At 38.4% G+C, this 17,341-nt stretch overlaps 1 protein-coding gene across 1 annotated transcript; it reads left to right on the top strand.

Moving 5' to 3' along the window:
- The first annotated feature begins 304 nt into the window (after positions 1-304).
- Positions 305-15,296, top strand: CEP55 (centrosomal protein 55). The gene is made up of 8 exons (XM_065843850.2): positions 305-694; positions 2,304-2,588; positions 5,229-5,294; positions 6,107-6,248; positions 8,295-8,602; positions 10,528-10,599; positions 11,473-11,598; positions 13,208-15,296. The coding sequence occupies exons 1-8, from the start codon at positions 512-514 to the stop codon at positions 13,412-13,414; spliced, it is 1,389 nt and encodes a 462-aa protein (XP_065699922.1). The 5' UTR covers positions 305-511; the 3' UTR covers positions 13,415-15,296.
- Positions 15,297-17,341: the final 2,045 nt, after the last annotated feature.

Below are 17,341 nucleotides of genomic sequence, written 5' to 3'. Positions count from 1 at the left end.
AAAGGCTCCATGACATTGGCCAGACAGGTCCGGCGGCGCGCACGCCAGCCAATAGAGAGCCTCCTCTCAGACATTTCGCGGAGAACTCGGTACGCCCCGCCAGCCGCTAACGGCCGCCCAGCGCCGCGCAGCTCGCGCCCCTCCAGCCCCGCCCACACCTGCTCGTCCAAATCCTTCTAGCCAGCGTCCTCGCGGAAGCGTTCTTTAACCCCTCCCCCTCCTTTTCTGACCCATCGGAGGCGCCGTAGCCCGCGCTCCGACTGTGAGGCGGCCTGGGCGGAAGTGACGATGCCGGAGCCGCGGGATTCAAACTCCCGGAAGCAGGGCTGGCCCGGCCGGAGCAGCTGCTGTCCGTCGTGTGGGCCCCTCCGTCCGCGCCGGAGCCCCCGGTGCTCTCCGCGGCGCGGCCCGGGAGCCGCCAGCGCAGGCCGCGGAGCCCTGCACCGCCCGGTACTGCCGGGTGGGATCGCTGTTCCGTAACGCTACGGTTGTTTTTTGTAGGTGCTTAAAGATGAACTCCAAGACGGCCAAAGATATAATTACTGGCAAGTGGGGCTTAAAGTCGGGGAGCTCCAGAGCTGAGAGTGATCTCGGGAAGCACAAGCAGGAGAACTCATCCCTGAGAAAATCAGCGGAGGAAAACGCGCAAGGGACAAGCGAGATGCCCGACCCGGAGAGGAACCGGCTCCTGGAGGTGAGAGCGGGTCTGGGACACCCTGACCGGGCGCGGTCAACGGCACCTGAGTATGCCAATCTTTCCTCTTAAAGCTTAATTTACTTTGATGTTACTGCTGTTTCAGTTTGACACGAGGTCAGACGTGCCAATTAACCCATTTAGATCTGTCCTCACGTGTCCAACTGTTTCAAACAGCACCATAAAATGATCTCTAGCATTTCCTGCAAAGAACATTGTGTTTGCAAACACTTGTCTAAGTACATGACAAAGAGTCCTGGTAGTTGCTTGAACTAGATTCTCAAGCTCCCACTGAGTTATAGGTAAACAAAACTGTCATCATTTCACCACATTATTTTTTCATTGCAATCAAAGAGCAGAAACAGATGCTGCAATTTCCACACCTTGTAGTCCATTCAGGGTAAACCTGTGGTTGCAGAGAAGGAAGTTCAAGACTCAGTATGTGACCAGGTCTAGCACTGTCAGGCTGCCCAGAAGGACTGTGAACCTTCAAATGGGCTCTGTTAGAGGGTATAACTAATGGAGAGCAGGCACGCTAACATTTCTGGGCCACTTCTGTTGACAATGAGGTTTTTGCTGTGTCTGTGCTACAAAGGCAGTTGACAAGTGCTAATCAAAGTGCCAGCTATGGCTAGACAGCTCATGTACCGCTTTTGCTAAATTTCTTAGTGCACTTGCTGTGTCTGGTGGAGTTTGGTGCTTGTTCAGTGTTGATGACTTCATGCTGGGTTCCTAGTTTATGCGTGGAAAACCACAGGCATGCCTAGATATACAAGTCACTATTTGCTGTCAATATTTTAGTTTTAGTGAGCACCATGTGGTCTTCAACCACTCCCTATGTGAGGCTCTCTAAAATTCTATTTCTTTCAGTTTCTCTGTCATCTTGTAATGACTTTATATCAGCATGCAGGATTTCAACATCAACCTTTCTAATGGAAAATAAATGTTATCATATAGCAGGGCTCTACATAAGCTTCTGTTATCTCAAATGCAATACTAATGCTATGTAAGAGTTACCTGTGCTGGAGGCTCACTGAAAAGAGGGTGCCCGTTGAAAATATCTAAAACTAAAAGGGTGGATAATTTGGAAAACGAGATCCTTCTCCTGAATGCTTTATTATAACTATTTTGGGACTTCAATTATTGTCATTTAGTTTGCAAGAAGGCTCTGCTGCTTTTCAAAAGCTACAAAATATGTGAACCGATACTAGTAAATGTATTATCAACCTCTTCACTGGAAGTGTCCAAGAGTTCTGGCACTACTTATGTTTTAAGGTTCTGTTTACTTATGTTTTAAGGTTCATCTGTTGTAGTGATCTGTGTTCATGTACAAAACTGAGTACCTACCAAGTGTGTGAAACTTGATTCTTCGCATTCTTAACTTGTTTCATCTACTTCAGGCTGTTTTTACTGTCACTTGAAATATTTCAGATGATCACTGTAATATTGTCTGTTTTGAGTAAAAAGTAATATTCTCAGCTAATTAAAGGCTAAATGAGAACCTTTCAAAGTGAGTATCTTCTCAAACTCTTGTAAACTTGCTGATGCATTTATTGCATAGACTGGTATTTACTCATTTGTGTTACCACTTTTATTCTGTTTCATTTAGAAAATACTTTCTCTTGAAAAAGAAAAAGAAAAACACAAACATCTTCTTGGAGAGAAGGACAAAGAAATCCAAAACCTGAAAGACAAGCTTAAATCTAAAAACAAGAATAGTGAAGTCTCCTTGTTACAAAGTCAACTAGAGGAAAAGAAAAAGGAAGCAGAAAGGAGAGAACTGTTACTTCATTCCCTATCGGAAGAAATGAACCGGTTAAAATGTAATCTGTCTGCTGTTACTGCAAAATGTTCTGAGCTTGAAAACAGAGGCAGTAATACTCAAGCATCCCAGGTAAGTGCTGAAGAAATACTGTAACTGCATATTCCAAGTCTAACCTGTTTATACTCGCTTAGCACTGATACCTGTTATAAAAAAAGGATGGATTTTTAATCTTATTACAAGTTGCATTGCATGCTGAAATATTCTTGTATGAAGAGAGATGATACCTAGATTGAATGCTAAATGAAGAACAGTGAGGGAGCACAACTTCAGGCAATGCAGCTGGGGAGGGGATTCTCTAATGCTGTACTGCAAGGTCCCTTTTTCAAGCTCAGATGTAGGCGATATGATGTGATACTATGTGTAATGGTCCACTGTTGCTTATGCAGATATTATACCCTTCTCAGGTTTGTATGCTTAGTGACTACACAGACTGAGAAGGCAGCAGTAAGAGACTAGGGCACTAACAAAGACAAACCAAGCTCTTCACCTAATTCAGCTTCAGTTACAAGCTCATTGGTGATGTCAAGATTGGAGGAGACTGAGTTGCTTCTCTCATTTAAAATAGTTAATAGGTTTGGTGCCATGTATGTGGCAGCTTTTGTAAGCGCATTTAGATTTCTGCAGTTGTTTTTCCACTCCCGACTGTTCTTACGTTCTGTGGAACATGCAGTAGTATCTCAAGAAGAGGCACAGGGAAGTTGGTGCCTGAAAGAGGTGTCTCTAAGCCTTTTCCAGCTCTTCACCTGTAGATGGTGCTGGTTCCCCATGTGCTACAAGGAAGTTGAGTAATTTCTAGAAATCCAGCTTTAGCCAAATCGTTAGCAAAATAACTTAATCTACTAATTTTTAATGATAATACATATAAGTATCACTTATAATAATGCATATCTTGGGAAATATCACTTTAAACGAAATGTGTTTATTTTCAGTTTCAAGAGACTTTGTTAGAGAACTTAAAATGTATGTTAATTAGACAGATTTCTACAATACCTTTGTCAACGAACTATCAAAATAGCTTCTTTTAAATGTTTTATTGATTTATCAATGGAGGACAACAAAATTTGACTGATGTTTTGACTGGATGTCTTGGAAAACTTGAAAACAAGCCTAGCAATGCTCCTTGAAACTGCTAGGTGTCGTATGAGCAGCAGGTATACTCTGAAACAGAAACAACAGTTGTATGACTGTTTTGAGAAAGTTTTCACTGAGACAGAATTCTACTGTTTATAGAAATAGGAATATGAGCAGTTGTAGTGTCTCTAAATCCTATTTTTATTGGGAAGTGCTAAAGTTTAATGATTGCACTCAAAGATTTCCTATATTTTTTTCAGCTATAAAGCTGATTTTAGATCATGTTCCAAAAAGCACAGGAAAACTTTGGAAAAATGTAGCTTGGATTTGGTTAGTAATCTACCTTTTTATTTCCTTTAAGTTCCCTGTTGTGGTTTAACCCAGTGGGCAGCTAAGCAGCACGCAGCCATTCACTTACTTCCCTCCCAGTGGGATGGGGAAGAGAATTGCAAAAAAAGTAAAACTCGGGGTTTCAGATAAAGACATTTCCCCTTCCTCTTCTGTCCAATTAAACTAATAATACTGACAAAATAATGTACAAAACAAGTGATGTGCAGTGCGACTGCTCACCACCTACTGACCGATGCCCTGCCAGTCTCTGAGCAGCAGCTGACACTCCTGGGGCCAGTTCCCCCAGTTTTTTGTCCAGCATGATGTCATACGGTATGGAATAGCTCTTTGGCCAGTTGGGGTCAGCTGTCCTGGCTCTGTCCCCTCCCAGCTTCTTGTGGGCTGTCAGTCTCCTCCTTGGTAGGGCAATATGAGAGGCTGAAAAGTCCTTGCCTCAGTGTAAGCACCGCTCAGCAACGACTAAAACATCAGTGTGTTATTGACATTGTTCTTATCCTAAATCCAAAACACAGCACAATTCTATCTCAGCTGAAACCAGGACATATCTCTACACAATTTCAAAAAGCTTTCTGTCATGCAGTGAATAAACATGTCACATTCTGAAAGAAGTACAACTGTTTAACTGCTGTTTAGTTTTAGATAGGTCTAGAGAACTGAGTCATGCTTTAAGCACCCTACTGTGGATCACGTCTCAGAAAAAGTCAGTATGTTATGGTTCCAGGCAGGCTTGCACGGTTTCCCAGATGTTTGTAATCCTTCTGTTATCCCAATGAAGTTGTCAAGGTCTCTGTCTTTCTCCAACAACTCCAATAGGTCTAATATTGTCAAACATATGAGGATACAAAATCGAACAAATGTCTTTTTGTGTGTGTTTAAATAATACCATTAATATCTTCATTTTTCAGAAACTCTCCTGTACCTTCCAGGTCTTCCAAGATAGCAGTTCAGCAGAAGACATAATGCATTCTTCTTCAGAAATGTTTTAATGTAACAATGAGTTGCAGAGTTATAAAAGAAATTAAAAGTAAATCTTTGTCCTGGATCTTCCAGGAGATTTTATTTTAAATCTTTGAAATAGTTTTCTATACAACTTAGATACTTTTTAAAAAAAAAAAAAAAAATATATACACTATAAAGATTTTTAAACACAAAAGGCACATGTATACATCTGTTTTCCTTTTTAAAGATATTCTTATGCTATTTAGGTGAGATTAATACTTACACAGGACTAGCTTTACTGTTTCAGCCATCTATTTTAAAGAACACTAACATGTTCTTTGTCTGCAGGATGCTGTAACAAATGGCAGTGGATCACTGACTAATCTTTATGAAGTTGAAAAGCAATTGAAAGATGTAAGTTTCATGTACAACATTGCAAGTATAAATCATCTGTATTGAGATGCACAAGAATGTAAATTATCACCATATACATTTTTGAGTAGTATGGGACCTCAGAGGGTATGTTTACCTCTAAAATATAATATCTAAAGTGACTTTATAACAAGACAATAATTAAAATTTTTAAAGATCTTGCAAAAAAAAAAAAATCTGCAACAATATTTCTTTTTTTTTAATAAAAAAACCTTGCTTGAAACATCAGAAGAAGGTGGTTGCTGACAAGACAGAAGCCCGAGGTAACTTGGTCTGATCTCAGTGCTGGCACTGCCTGAGATAGCATGAAGTTGGATTAGAAGCCTCCCGAGGTCCCTTCCCAACTTAATTCTATGATCCAATTGGATGTATAATCCATTTCCTTGTTCTTACAAGCTTTAAGTTGCAATGATACAGTTTTAGTTTATTCAACTTTCAAAATTTTATTTCATATTTAATTTTATATTTGAGACTGAAAGGTTAGTTCTCCATACTCTGGGCATGACTCATGAAAGCCTTCGTTTTTAAGTCATTTCTCCATTCCAAGAAATCAGCCAGCCTGTGTTTAATATTGCTCCAATTTTAACTTATGCTCAACAACCTGACTTCTCTTTCCAAATGAAGATGGGTTTTGTTTATTGTACAGAGGTTACTACAATTTGCAACAGAACTAACTAGCTTATCTTTAAACTGTATAGTATATAACTTTTAACGTTTTAAGATGACTAACACTTTTAAAATAGATTAAATTACCAAAGGCTTTTTTGTTGGTTTTTTTGTTTCTTTTCCTGAAGGCTCTTGAGAAAAACCAACAGTGGCTACTGTATGACCAGCAACGTGAAGCATACGTCAGGGGGCTTCTTGGAAGGATCTTTGAACTTGAACAGAAGTCAGAAACAGTTAGCCAACAAGAATCTAAAGAATTCAGTTCAGAAGGTATCAACATTATTTTTTCCCCACAAGTGACCCAAACTAGAATTATCTATAGAATAAGTTTTCTGAAAACAAATTATAGCACAATTAAACAAAATCAAGACTGACTTCCCAGCATTTTGGTTTTTTAATGATAAAACTTAGTTAAATTAAATTCCTTTGCTTCCTGTTATCCAGCTACATTACTTGACTGATAGTATTTAATATTCTTATCTACTTCAAAGCTGTTTTTTTTTAACAGCCTTAACACTCTATTAGCAACCTCTCTGTTTGCAGAAAGCATTGAGGAAAACACACGTATGTCTCCCATCCTTCAAAGTACACATTCAACCTGTATAATGGAAGCATTAGGGATTTATTAGCTAGGCGTGGATCTGGGGTATCATATTTTTTTTTTAAATAAATATTATAAAAATGACTCAAGACTGCCACATTCTTTACTCACCTGAACAGTTCTTACAGGGCATGAAAACCTGTGGTAGGTTATGGCACCTATCCAAAAAAAACAGTGTTTCACAATATGGATCTGGCCACCTCTAGCTCACTTCTGTGCTATGTAGTTCCTCAATAATGGGCACCCTTTGAGTCCTCTGCATTCAGACTGACTTGTGCTTGACCAGCATGTGGAATAAAATTAAAACCATGTTGAACAGAGGAACCAGAAGGAGCCGACTTGCTATTCTTAGTATCAAATTATTAACTTCATATATGCTGCAACTGACCTGCAAGGTAAATTCACTAAATAGAACTAGCATCATCTGGAATTAAGAGTATGCCCACTGATACATACCAGTTAGTAATTCATGTGCAGTGGTTTGGTTTCTGTATTACTGCTTAAATCTTTATGGCAAACAGTAAAATATCATAATCTTGTTTTGCTGCTGCTTAGAAATCTGTGAAAAGCATTTTAGAGGGAGGCAGACTAAGGTAGCTCACCAGGAAATGTAACTCAGAGTTACTGCCACTAAAGCTTTGTCATCAGGAGACTAGGAGCAAGGGTATAAGGAAGTTCCCCTCTTCAAGCAGCTACACGCTGGCAGAGACCCCAGTTCCTCAGAACCAATCTGTACAGGGTGCAAGTAGATATTACAACTTTTTCCAAGGAAAATCTTTGGTATTGCTCTGAAGATCTTGTCACCCTATAAAGGAGTATTGCTAACCGGAAGGTAAGGCTTAGCTCATAGTTGAGGGGAGGGAGAACAGTCAAGAAACTTTCCCTAGTAAATTACACTTTGAAGAATGAGGGGAGCTTTCAACAGGACATGTATCAAAGTCAAGAAACTTACAGTACCCAAAATCAGCAAAGCCTGTGAAATTCTGCATTCCTTGTTGTGCTTTCAGGTATATTTTGTATTACTACTGAATTTCTATAGACTGCCTACTTTTATTTTCCCACTTATTAAACTTTTCTTGGGTTAACAAGCAGAAATTTCTTGAACTCTGGTTTAAGTAACAGTCACTAGCCAAAAAGCAGGCATTTCTTATCAAAAAATACTATCCTAGTTCCTTTTATTTGCAATTTAGAAGTAAATGATGGTGTATAATTTGAAGAAGATGGTCTGGCTTTGGTCAAAAATGATGAAGTAAAGCCTGTCCAGTCCCCAGGGTATCTCTCGGGAGGGAGTAGTACCAGACCCTTGGCTAAGGAGCCTAAATCTGGAAGTGAGCATCAATCCAGTGTCTTTGGGCCTCGATTCCCATGCACGAGGCCATACAAGAACTATGTGTGTGGGTCATGGAGCTTGTGTAGTCAGGGCAAAGGATCTACTATTGCTGTAAGAGATAGTGAAGGAAGCGGCTGTAGCACAGAGTACACAAGCCAAGTTGCAGTTTTTCAGTAACTATACAGGGAAGGAGACTTTACTGCATTAGAAGTATTGAAAGCTGTTTTGCTTGAAGTTTGGTGCCAATCTGAGCTGTGTAACAGCCTAGAATGTCCATTTCTAACAATATGTCTTAAAATGTCGTCAAGGATTTGGTGTTCTGATTAAGTGTGTGTTTTTTCTTCCCCTCCCCCATTATTATCTCAATTATTTCTGACTCATTAAGGTCTTCTACAAGAGGAAAAGCAAAAATATGACCAGCTGTTACTAAGTGCTAAGAGTGATCTTGAGGCTGAAAGATGCACTATAACGCAGCTGAGATCTGAACTGAACGAATTCAAAAATAAATATGAAGAAACACAACGAGAAATATTGAGTTTAAATGCCTTATTGCAGTCACAACAGAGTGCTGAAATGAAGACTCTAGAAAATGAAATTAAAGGAGAGAAAGTGCAGAGACTAAAACAAGAAAATGAAACTATTAAAGGACAGCTCAGAGAGGAAAAGAAAAAGTCTGAAGATCTTGTATGTCAGGTGAGTGGATGCATTTGGAGATTTAAGATCATTAGCAAACAATCATCAATTATTTCCTCTGATAACTTTTTTTTATGTACATCTAGACTCCTGTCCTTGTGATTAAACCAAATTATTTCTTTAAGATATTGGTTTGACTCAAAATCCAAACTTCTGTGAAATTTTCTTGCTTAAACAAGGAACGTATTTGTTCACATATTGCCATGGTCTTGTGGGACACAAGAGGGAGAAGTGAGAGAATACTTAATTGATTCTGATTTAGTTAATCTTCCAGGAGGTTAATAGTAAATGAGAACAGGAAAGGTTAAAATTCAAGTCTATACAGGCTATTTTATCCTGTGGTCCTAACTATAGAATATCACTGATATTTGCTGTCACTTGGTTGCTACAAATACACATGTGGGTTTGCAGTTTCACACTTACTGGGTAAGCAGCTGTGTCCCTGGATAAGTATCCCCAGCCACCCATCGTGGCTGTGCATCTTGGGGGTGCGGTGCTTGTTCTTCCATTCAGATGAGTTCCTGCATTTGGGTCTCTCTCTGTATGATGCCATGGACAAGAACTGTGCAGGCACACCTGAGTATGAGAAAGCAATGGCCAGAGAAGCAAGGGAAGGGATGGAACTGAAGATGTCACTGTCTTTGAATACTGCTATGGTAGAAACCACGGAGAAGAGTTCTGTAATTCCCTATAAAGCCGAAGAAGCGCCTGTTGGGCAGGCTGTTCAATATGTGTGGTTCACACTATTGCCAGATCCGTTCTGTTATTTTGTGTCAGATTCTAATGATTTGCAGGGCTTGCCCATCTCCCGTGATGACTTCAGTGAAATAATTCTGTTCATGTGGGACGTTCTTAATTCTTCCTTCCTTCTTTTTTTGAACACAATGACTTTAACTACTCTGGCTGATCAGAAGTGGGGGAAGACACGTTATATGTTTGTATTTAAAAATATCCAGCGCTTACCTCCTTCTGGTTGGAATGCTCATGAGGACTTTGTAACTTCCCCTACATGGAGAGTTACAGCGGTGTCTTGCAATATTCCTATCAGCACGGTGATGCTAACAAACCTGTTGTTGCTGCTTCTTCTAAAATCATGACCACATATCTCTTGAAGGAAAAAATGGAAAGTCGTCCTCGAAGGACTGTCCTCAGGGCATCCAAATAAGAGAGACTTGCTACTTGGAGAAGTTCGTTCTCCATAACGAAGCGAAACAGAACTGAAATTTCAAATGTGAGAATAAAGCTTACTAGGCACCAAAGTAGGCTAAAACCAGAACTGTTTAGCTCTAAACACAGGCTGGTTCTCACTGGTCAATAATGATTAAAAGGTGTTGAGTTTTTTGTTCGGTGATTTTTATTTTGTTTTTTGTTTGTTTTCCAGCTGAACATCATCATTCACTACAAAAGTTGCTACATACTGATAATGGAGGATATTTTTACTTTTTTTTAACATTTATTCCATTATACTATAATACTTTGAGTCTTAAACTTGTTACATTAAAAAAAAAAAAGTTGCATTGCTTGTTTCTTAATGTCATGGCATGTTAGTGCAAACATAGATTTTGTGTGTATATTTTTGTCTGCATCCAAGCCTAGGAAAGTTCAGGGAGGTTTTTTGTGTCGTGTTTGTGGTTTTTTTGTGTGTGTGTGGTTTTTTTTGGTTGGTTGGTGTTTTGTTTTGTGGGGGGTTTTTTGTTTTGTTTTTAAACTATAACATCATCCTGCATTCCACCTGCTCAAAACAGTGATAATGTTTCCCTGGGGTTTCCTCCCAAAGAATTGGGCTTGGCTGTTGTGTAACAGGCGTTCATCTTTCTGTTGGTGCTGGAATACAAAGGTTTACTTCTGTCCCTTGTTAGATTAATTATTTAAGCTTAATAACTGTTGGATATGGCAGTTTTTCTAAATGCTTTTCTGCCTTGCAGGTGCAACTTCTTAGTAAATCATTACTCAAACACCAGGAGGAACACAGTAGGATAGCTTTGTTGGAACAACAGGTACTGAATTATATTCTAAGACACTGCTGCTTAATCTGTATTATGCATGAAGGCTTTCTAGACTTTTCAAGTTTAAGAAAAAGTAGTATATTGAATCAAGTAATGAGATGCGAATATTCAACTGTGAGTAATTTCTTAATGGTTCTAAAAATTTTGCCACACCTGTCGAGGAAAATCTGTAACCTTTTACAGATAAGGTGTGATCAAACCTGATGTTATTTTCTCCACAATCACTTATTCAACTGTGTAGCCTCAGACTAGGTATGGGAAGCATCTTACAAAACTTAAAGGAGCTGATTTGTTTTAATATAGTCTTGATAAAGTTATATAAAGTATTGCATTGCCCTCTTTTCCATCTTCTTTATTTTTTCTAATTACATTCTTACAGATCTAATGGATATTATTGGAAAAAAAAATACATTTTTTTGCTAAGCTTGCGTGTACACTGTTACCCATAGTTTCTGTCCAAATTGTCTGGCTACAAGAAAGATCCTGGAGAAGAAACTGGCTTTTTAGATGAGAACTTGCACTAAATGCTTTTCTACTGAACACTTAGTTGAAGATTGGAGGACAGCTTGAAACACCCTCCAACCAAAATAATTTCAAACTCTACCTTTAGTAATGGAGAAGAATTTAGAAGAGTTTCATAATTAGGCATATATGAATTTCACTGTAATGAAAGCGACAAGTGATTGTTGTTGTTTTTAATCCTATTGTAAGATATTATAGCAGAGTAAAACTTTCTTCAAATATGTAGAGGCAAAACACTTCTCTCTCTCTTCCTCCCTCCCTCCGTCCCTCCCTCCCTCTCCCTTCCACCGTTGTAATTTCTTAATAATTCTCACTTTAATTTTCACGTTGGGGGGTTGCCAGATCCAAATACGCACCACAGACTTTGAGAATGAAAAGCTTGATCGCCAGAACTTGCAACATCAGTTAAACAAAGTCCTTAAGGAGCTGCGCAAGGCCAGGGAGCAAATAAGCCGTCTGGAACCTCAGGTATGTACTGAATAACTTGCAGGTAAATTTAGTCTGAGATTTTGCATCAATGTACATCTCTTCACTTTGAGATCTTATTTCAAGCATAGTGAGTCTTCTGTTAATGTCATTAGATAGTCGCTGTAGGCACTTACATCTTTTAAGTATGTGGCCCCAAGGTGCAGAACCTTACGTCAACTAGCTAGGCATCATTTTTCTGTACAGCATGCACAGAGAACTAGTACTGCAGAAGAAGATCCAGAATAATCAGGTTCCTGAGCAGTGAACATAACTGTATTTTGTACCACAATGTGTATCTAGTTTCACCTGTTGCACAATGGCAAAGCTGCACGATGCTCCTACTCAGACTTGCTGCTGGTGAACAGGATGCAGTCCTTAAATATAGAAATTGAATTCCTCCTCCATCTGATATAGGATGGATGGCTCATTAAAACCTGGGCTTTTCAGTTTCAAAAAGTTACACTCCCTACCACAATGAAAAAGGACATTTGTTGTATTGTGAGGGCCACGGCCTATTTGCTGCTTATTTTGTAAGCTCAAATGAAAGCCACTTAGATTTGAGCCCTTGACTTAATCCTTCCCTACAAATTCCTCCAGTAAGTATTAAGCAAGCCATTCATCATCTGTCTTGCTCTATCGTATCCATGCATTTTGACTGTTGGTGCTTCTGAACTCTGCAATAAGGTATCTTGTAAGATTAGGTGACAGCTGAATGAGATTGTCAAAACTGCATTTCTGGACTGACTTAAATGAGATTCAAAACAGAAATTGGATACTTGTGTCCTTCATTAGATCAGGTCTGTGGCTGCTGTGTTTCTTTTACAGAGAAATGCAAAAGCTCCTAACAAGTTACAGATGACAGGAACTCTTCCGTGACTCTGCCAGACTGCTCTGCCTCTTAGTTATATGCAACTTGGAAGTATTTTCTCAAATGACAAAGAGAATGGAATGAATTCTGAGATGCTGATGTTCTTTGTTCATGTGTTGCCCCTGGGAGAGCCTTGCTTGCTAGGATTGCAGTCGGTGCTGCTGCCAGGGGAGGCCACTAGAAAACCTCCTGTTTCTTGGGAGTAGAGCAGAAATTGGGGCAGAGCAGGGAAGTTACAGCTTTGAGTTTCTCTGTGCTAAGTAGCTGGAGGAGTACCTGTCAAATAGACAACTGGATGCCTTTTACAGTTAGGGACAGCCTTCACATACAGAAACTTCATGCATGGGATCAGAAGAGAAAATTATGGCAGGGTATGTGGGAAGGTAACTAGGCAGCATCCTACGTAGAGAGGACTGAGGCATCATTTCTTAAGGAAAAAAGTGAGTGGCTAGGAAGACAGCTGGGGCAGGATTCCCTGTCCCACACTGTGGGAAACCTGTCTTAAGTAGTCTGCCAAAAAGCTACCTGCAATCTACTTTAAATGTGATACTAGAATTGTACAACAGGCCCTCTGTTATTAAGATGAGTAACACAACTGCACTTAGCCATCTTTAACACTTTATCCTTAGGACTATAACACACACAAAGCTTGCGTGCCATGAAACCTTGAAAGTTTTTTCCTGCAGTATTTGATCAGTGCATACATGCCCCAGTCTTAAACTAAAGCTTCTCCTTTTCTAGAAACTCCAGGTATCTGGATGTATTGGATCACAAGAAGATTTGCAAGCTGTGTTTGAAGAGAAGCTGACCACATATGACAGAAGTCCTCCCCTGAAACATTCAAGCCTTCTTGATGAAAGTTTTCTCGAGTGTCCCAAATGTCAAGTGCAGTATCCAACAAGCCAGCACAGAAAATTAGTAGCACACATTGACTATTGTACAGCCTGAGTTCCAAATAGACTTACTATATTTGCTTTATACACACTGCCAATATGTTCTTCTACAAAGGTAAAAGATCTTTTTAAAGCTTGTTTCTTAAGGTTGTATGAAGGACTGGTAGTTTTGTAATTCAGTTCCACAAAAAGGTTACAGTAATCTATTTAGCCTCAAATATTTTACCCGACGTTTTTGCAAGAAACAGGTTTGGTTGCAAATGGAAAGATTTTTAGAACTAGGAATATCTTAAAATAGTAAACTACTGACTTTTTTGCACTATTAAAAGTGAGAACAGTGAAAGCACACCTATTGTGTCAGACTTTATTTTAATGTTTGGCATATCCAGTTTTTGTGAATCCTGATGATTGTGCTTGTACCTTAACTGACAGTAATAGCTGCAAAAGATTTTTGGCCCTAGTTGGTGTACTATATATATTTATATATACATGATGTGTGTATATGTATAGTGTGTATAGCATATCTATCTATATATATGTATCACATACATGTTTAATGTATCACCATCTCGATACATTAAAACTCAGGAGGCTCATATTAAAAGGTCTTTGTTGGTTTAGATACATGTTGAAAACATAAGTCACTTGTTTTCCTGAACCAGAGTCAGGGGTGACTTGGAGCTCATATAAAAATGCTGACCAAGGTTTAAGCTCTTCTCAGAAAAATGTCATTTGGAACACAAATTTCCTAGCAAATACAAACTTCCTTGGTACTGAAAAAAGCTCTGACATTGCAGACAATGTCAGAGACCATTTTCAAAGTTTGCATATAGAATTATGCCGAAGAAAACTTGACTTCTGTATTTTAGGGGTTTAAGTTGAGAAATGTCAGTTATTCAATGTTACATTTGACAAATGGCCCAGCTTAAAAGTGCAGTTTTTAATAAATTGCTCTAGTGGACTTGAAATGTCACAGTATTTCAGTATTTACAGAAAAGAAGTTAGCAATAAAGTCTTGCAACAAATTAGAAACCAGCAAAAAAAAGCCTTACGGATTTGTAATCACAGTTCTGTTTTCCTCCAGTGCCTGCTGTAACCTCGGATCTGTTGCTAGTATTTTGTTCCTTGCACCTGTAGTGAAGTCCAACAAGCAGTTCCTTCTACAAAAGTTACTAAAGTGAGGACATTTTACAAAGATACACTAGTTAAGATAAATTTGCTTCTTTTACAAGTTTATAATTTGCTGAGGACAGTGAAATACCCAAGGTCTATCTTTCTCTGGTATACTGATTCTGATAGCTAACTAGTATCACGCTTTGCTGTAAAACTGCATGCATTTATCTCATAATGTTCACCCTAATTTCTGACGGTTAAACGTTATTCTTAAATATGAGGATGTTTTCCAAGTTGATTTCAATAATTTTTATAATACCAAGTGATGTTGTTATTGATTTAAATCCAGTGTTTGTGAGACAAAAAATGTTAAAAGCTATTGTCTTCATATCTGAAATATTTTTGCCAAATGTATTGTATTAACCACTATCTATCCATTTTTCAGTTTCACTGACAAGGTCTCAGGCTAATTTTTGTGTTTGACAATTTGCTCGGTTGTAGCAACAGGTTTTCTGACCAAAGATGAACTAAGTAGTAAAACAGAAATTGTGCTTTAGAATCTCAAGGTTTTGCTATGACGGAAATTGCCTTAACTTCATGTCTTTTTAAGCACCTTTTAAATTCAGGATAATAACTATGCTTTTCATTGCAGCCTAATAATTTTGATCTCTAATTAAACTACTTTTGGAAGTTTAAGTTGGTTGTCTTTTAACAACATGTTAATCAGCTAGTATTCTATCCCCAGTTGCATACTTGGCATAGTTTCTGCAAAAGGAAATTTTGATCTTTTATGTATTATAGATGAAATAAATTTTCCTACTACAGGTCAGCAGTCTTCTCTTCAGTAGTTTTGAGGCTTTCTTAAACTAGCATAAAACACTTTCTCCTTAGAAGCTGGTACTGTAAAGGGACACTCTTAATAATGTGACAACCTTTAAAAAGTTTTGTTTGTTCCAGCACCTCTTCTGTCCTTTAACAGTGCATTTAGTCCTGTTTGCTGAATATTACACCTAGGTACAAAAAAAAGTTACTGATAACTATAACACTGATGTGGTATATATGTTTAAAAATAGCAAAATAACATTCTAGTGCAACAAAAGACCTATTCTGAAGGCAGAACCACAAATATTATTGTCATAACTTGCATGTAACTAAAACCAACTATAAAACTCCAACTCCAGAAAGCTTGCAAACCATATAATTCATTTTTTTCACTCTTCAGAAGCTAAGGAAGAGTCTAAGACTGAAAATTATTTTTTCCTCTTAAAAGTAAATGAACAAGAAAAAGGTCTGTTACTCCTCCATGTGTAACTATATGTAGGAAAGAGAGGTTTGTGCCTAATGAGCTCATCTTAATGCTAAGATTTAGCTGTAAGCTTATTCTTTGTGAGGCAGGAAGTCATTTAAAAAAAACAAAAATAAGCTGTTATTTAAAGCAGTTAACTCAGCAAAAAACCTACTGAAATGTTAAGTAATGTGCATTTTAAGTAATCGGAGGAAAAAAACCAAAACAACCTAGCAGACATTCTGTAAAGTCTGCATCATTTCAAGATGTTGGTCTAGAGAAACTTCTGGATTAATACAAGGGTTCACCAATACCAGCATATTTATAAATCCTGGCTTTCACAGTGCTCTTCGTAAACTGTAAGTGAATTAAATGGTTTTGATGCAATGTGGTTGAAAAGACAGCTAAACTGTGCATAACTGACATTTTTTGCATAAGGAGAGCTTCTTGTGAAATAAAATTTGAAAGATGGCTCTGTTATGTTTCTTATATCAAATGGATCAGATGCTAATAATTTACTTGCTTGTGCAGCTTTGCTGACCATCTTTCATTATGGTTTTGATAACCATCTTTCACACAGTTACTTGCTGTGTGCCAATTACTATAGACATTTAGGCAAACTATGTAATAAACCACTTACGTTTAACTATGCAGATAAAAAGTGGCAGAGAGGCATAGTGCGGTTACGCTGTAAAAGAATCAACCCGAACAGGCAAATATTTAGCGACAAGGTGATGTCACTGTTCACCTGGCAAAGAACACTAGTGTTAATGGTGCAGTGTCTTCAAGAAAACTAGGGGGAATATTGTTCTCGTGATAGTTCCGTGACAAAGCAGAAAGCAGTGGGAGTTCACAAGTGATAAAAAATAGCAGTAGAGAAGCTCTAGGCATTTCCATTTTAATCTGGCAGTCAACCTGTCTATTAAGATAACAGTAACAGTTGTCACAAGTTTCACCTTAAAAATGAAAAGCGATTGTCATACAAGATACAGTTTATGTAGTAATACACATTACATTACATACAGTGGGAGCATACAACTCCGAATACTACTTGCGGCATTTCTAAATCTTTTCCTTTCTCTAATTTGGAAAAAATGACAGAACCATGTAGCCAAATGGTATTCCCTGCAGGAAGGGACCGTCCCGCTGAATGGCTCCTGGAGTTAAAAATACAGTCATATTGTCAGTAGGGGGGTCTGTTTGGGTTATTTTCAAGGCAGCCATCCAAAGCAAGAGGAGGGAAGGGCAGGACCTCTCTGAAGTCACCTGCTGCACAGCAAGTGATTGTGTTGGAGAATTCTGCAGTGTAGTTGGGATTTTAAATAGGCGGAGAAGGAAATAAAATTGTGGTGCCTAACAAAGAAGAAGAGAAGCCAAATAATTTCAGACCAAACCTTTTGTTTCAAATGCCAGTTTCATAACAATGTAGGGAAATATACTTATTTCCTCCAGTCTATACAGCGGGTGGCATAACTGGCTGAAAAGCTGCATTACATAATTAAGTATCAATAATTTACATCCCTAAGATTATAACTGTAGCAAAAAATTGATCTTTGTTCTGACCCATGTATAGTGTCTCTGACA

This window comes from Patagioenas fasciata, chromosome 8, assembly GCF_037038585.1.
Source record: "Patagioenas fasciata isolate bPatFas1 chromosome 8, bPatFas1.hap1, whole genome shotgun sequence".
Lineage (NCBI taxonomy): Eukaryota > Metazoa > Chordata > Aves > Columbiformes > Columbidae > Patagioenas > Patagioenas fasciata.
This window is presented reverse-complemented; position numbering and strand designations above follow the sequence as displayed.

Excerpts from the sequence above, each read along its gene's own strand:
- CEP55 (XM_065843850.2), top strand. The coding sequence starts at position 512 with ATGAACTCCAAGACGGCCAAAGATATAATTACTGGCAAGTGGGGCTTA. Across the intron at positions 2,589-5,228 it reads GTAATACTCAAGCATCCCAG|GATGCTGTAACAAATGGCAG; the intron begins GTAAGTGCTGAA and ends CTTTGTCTGCAG. Across the intron at positions 6,249-8,294 it reads TAAAGAATTCAGTTCAGAAG|GTCTTCTACAAGAGGAAAAG; the intron begins GTATCAACATTA and ends TGACTCATTAAG.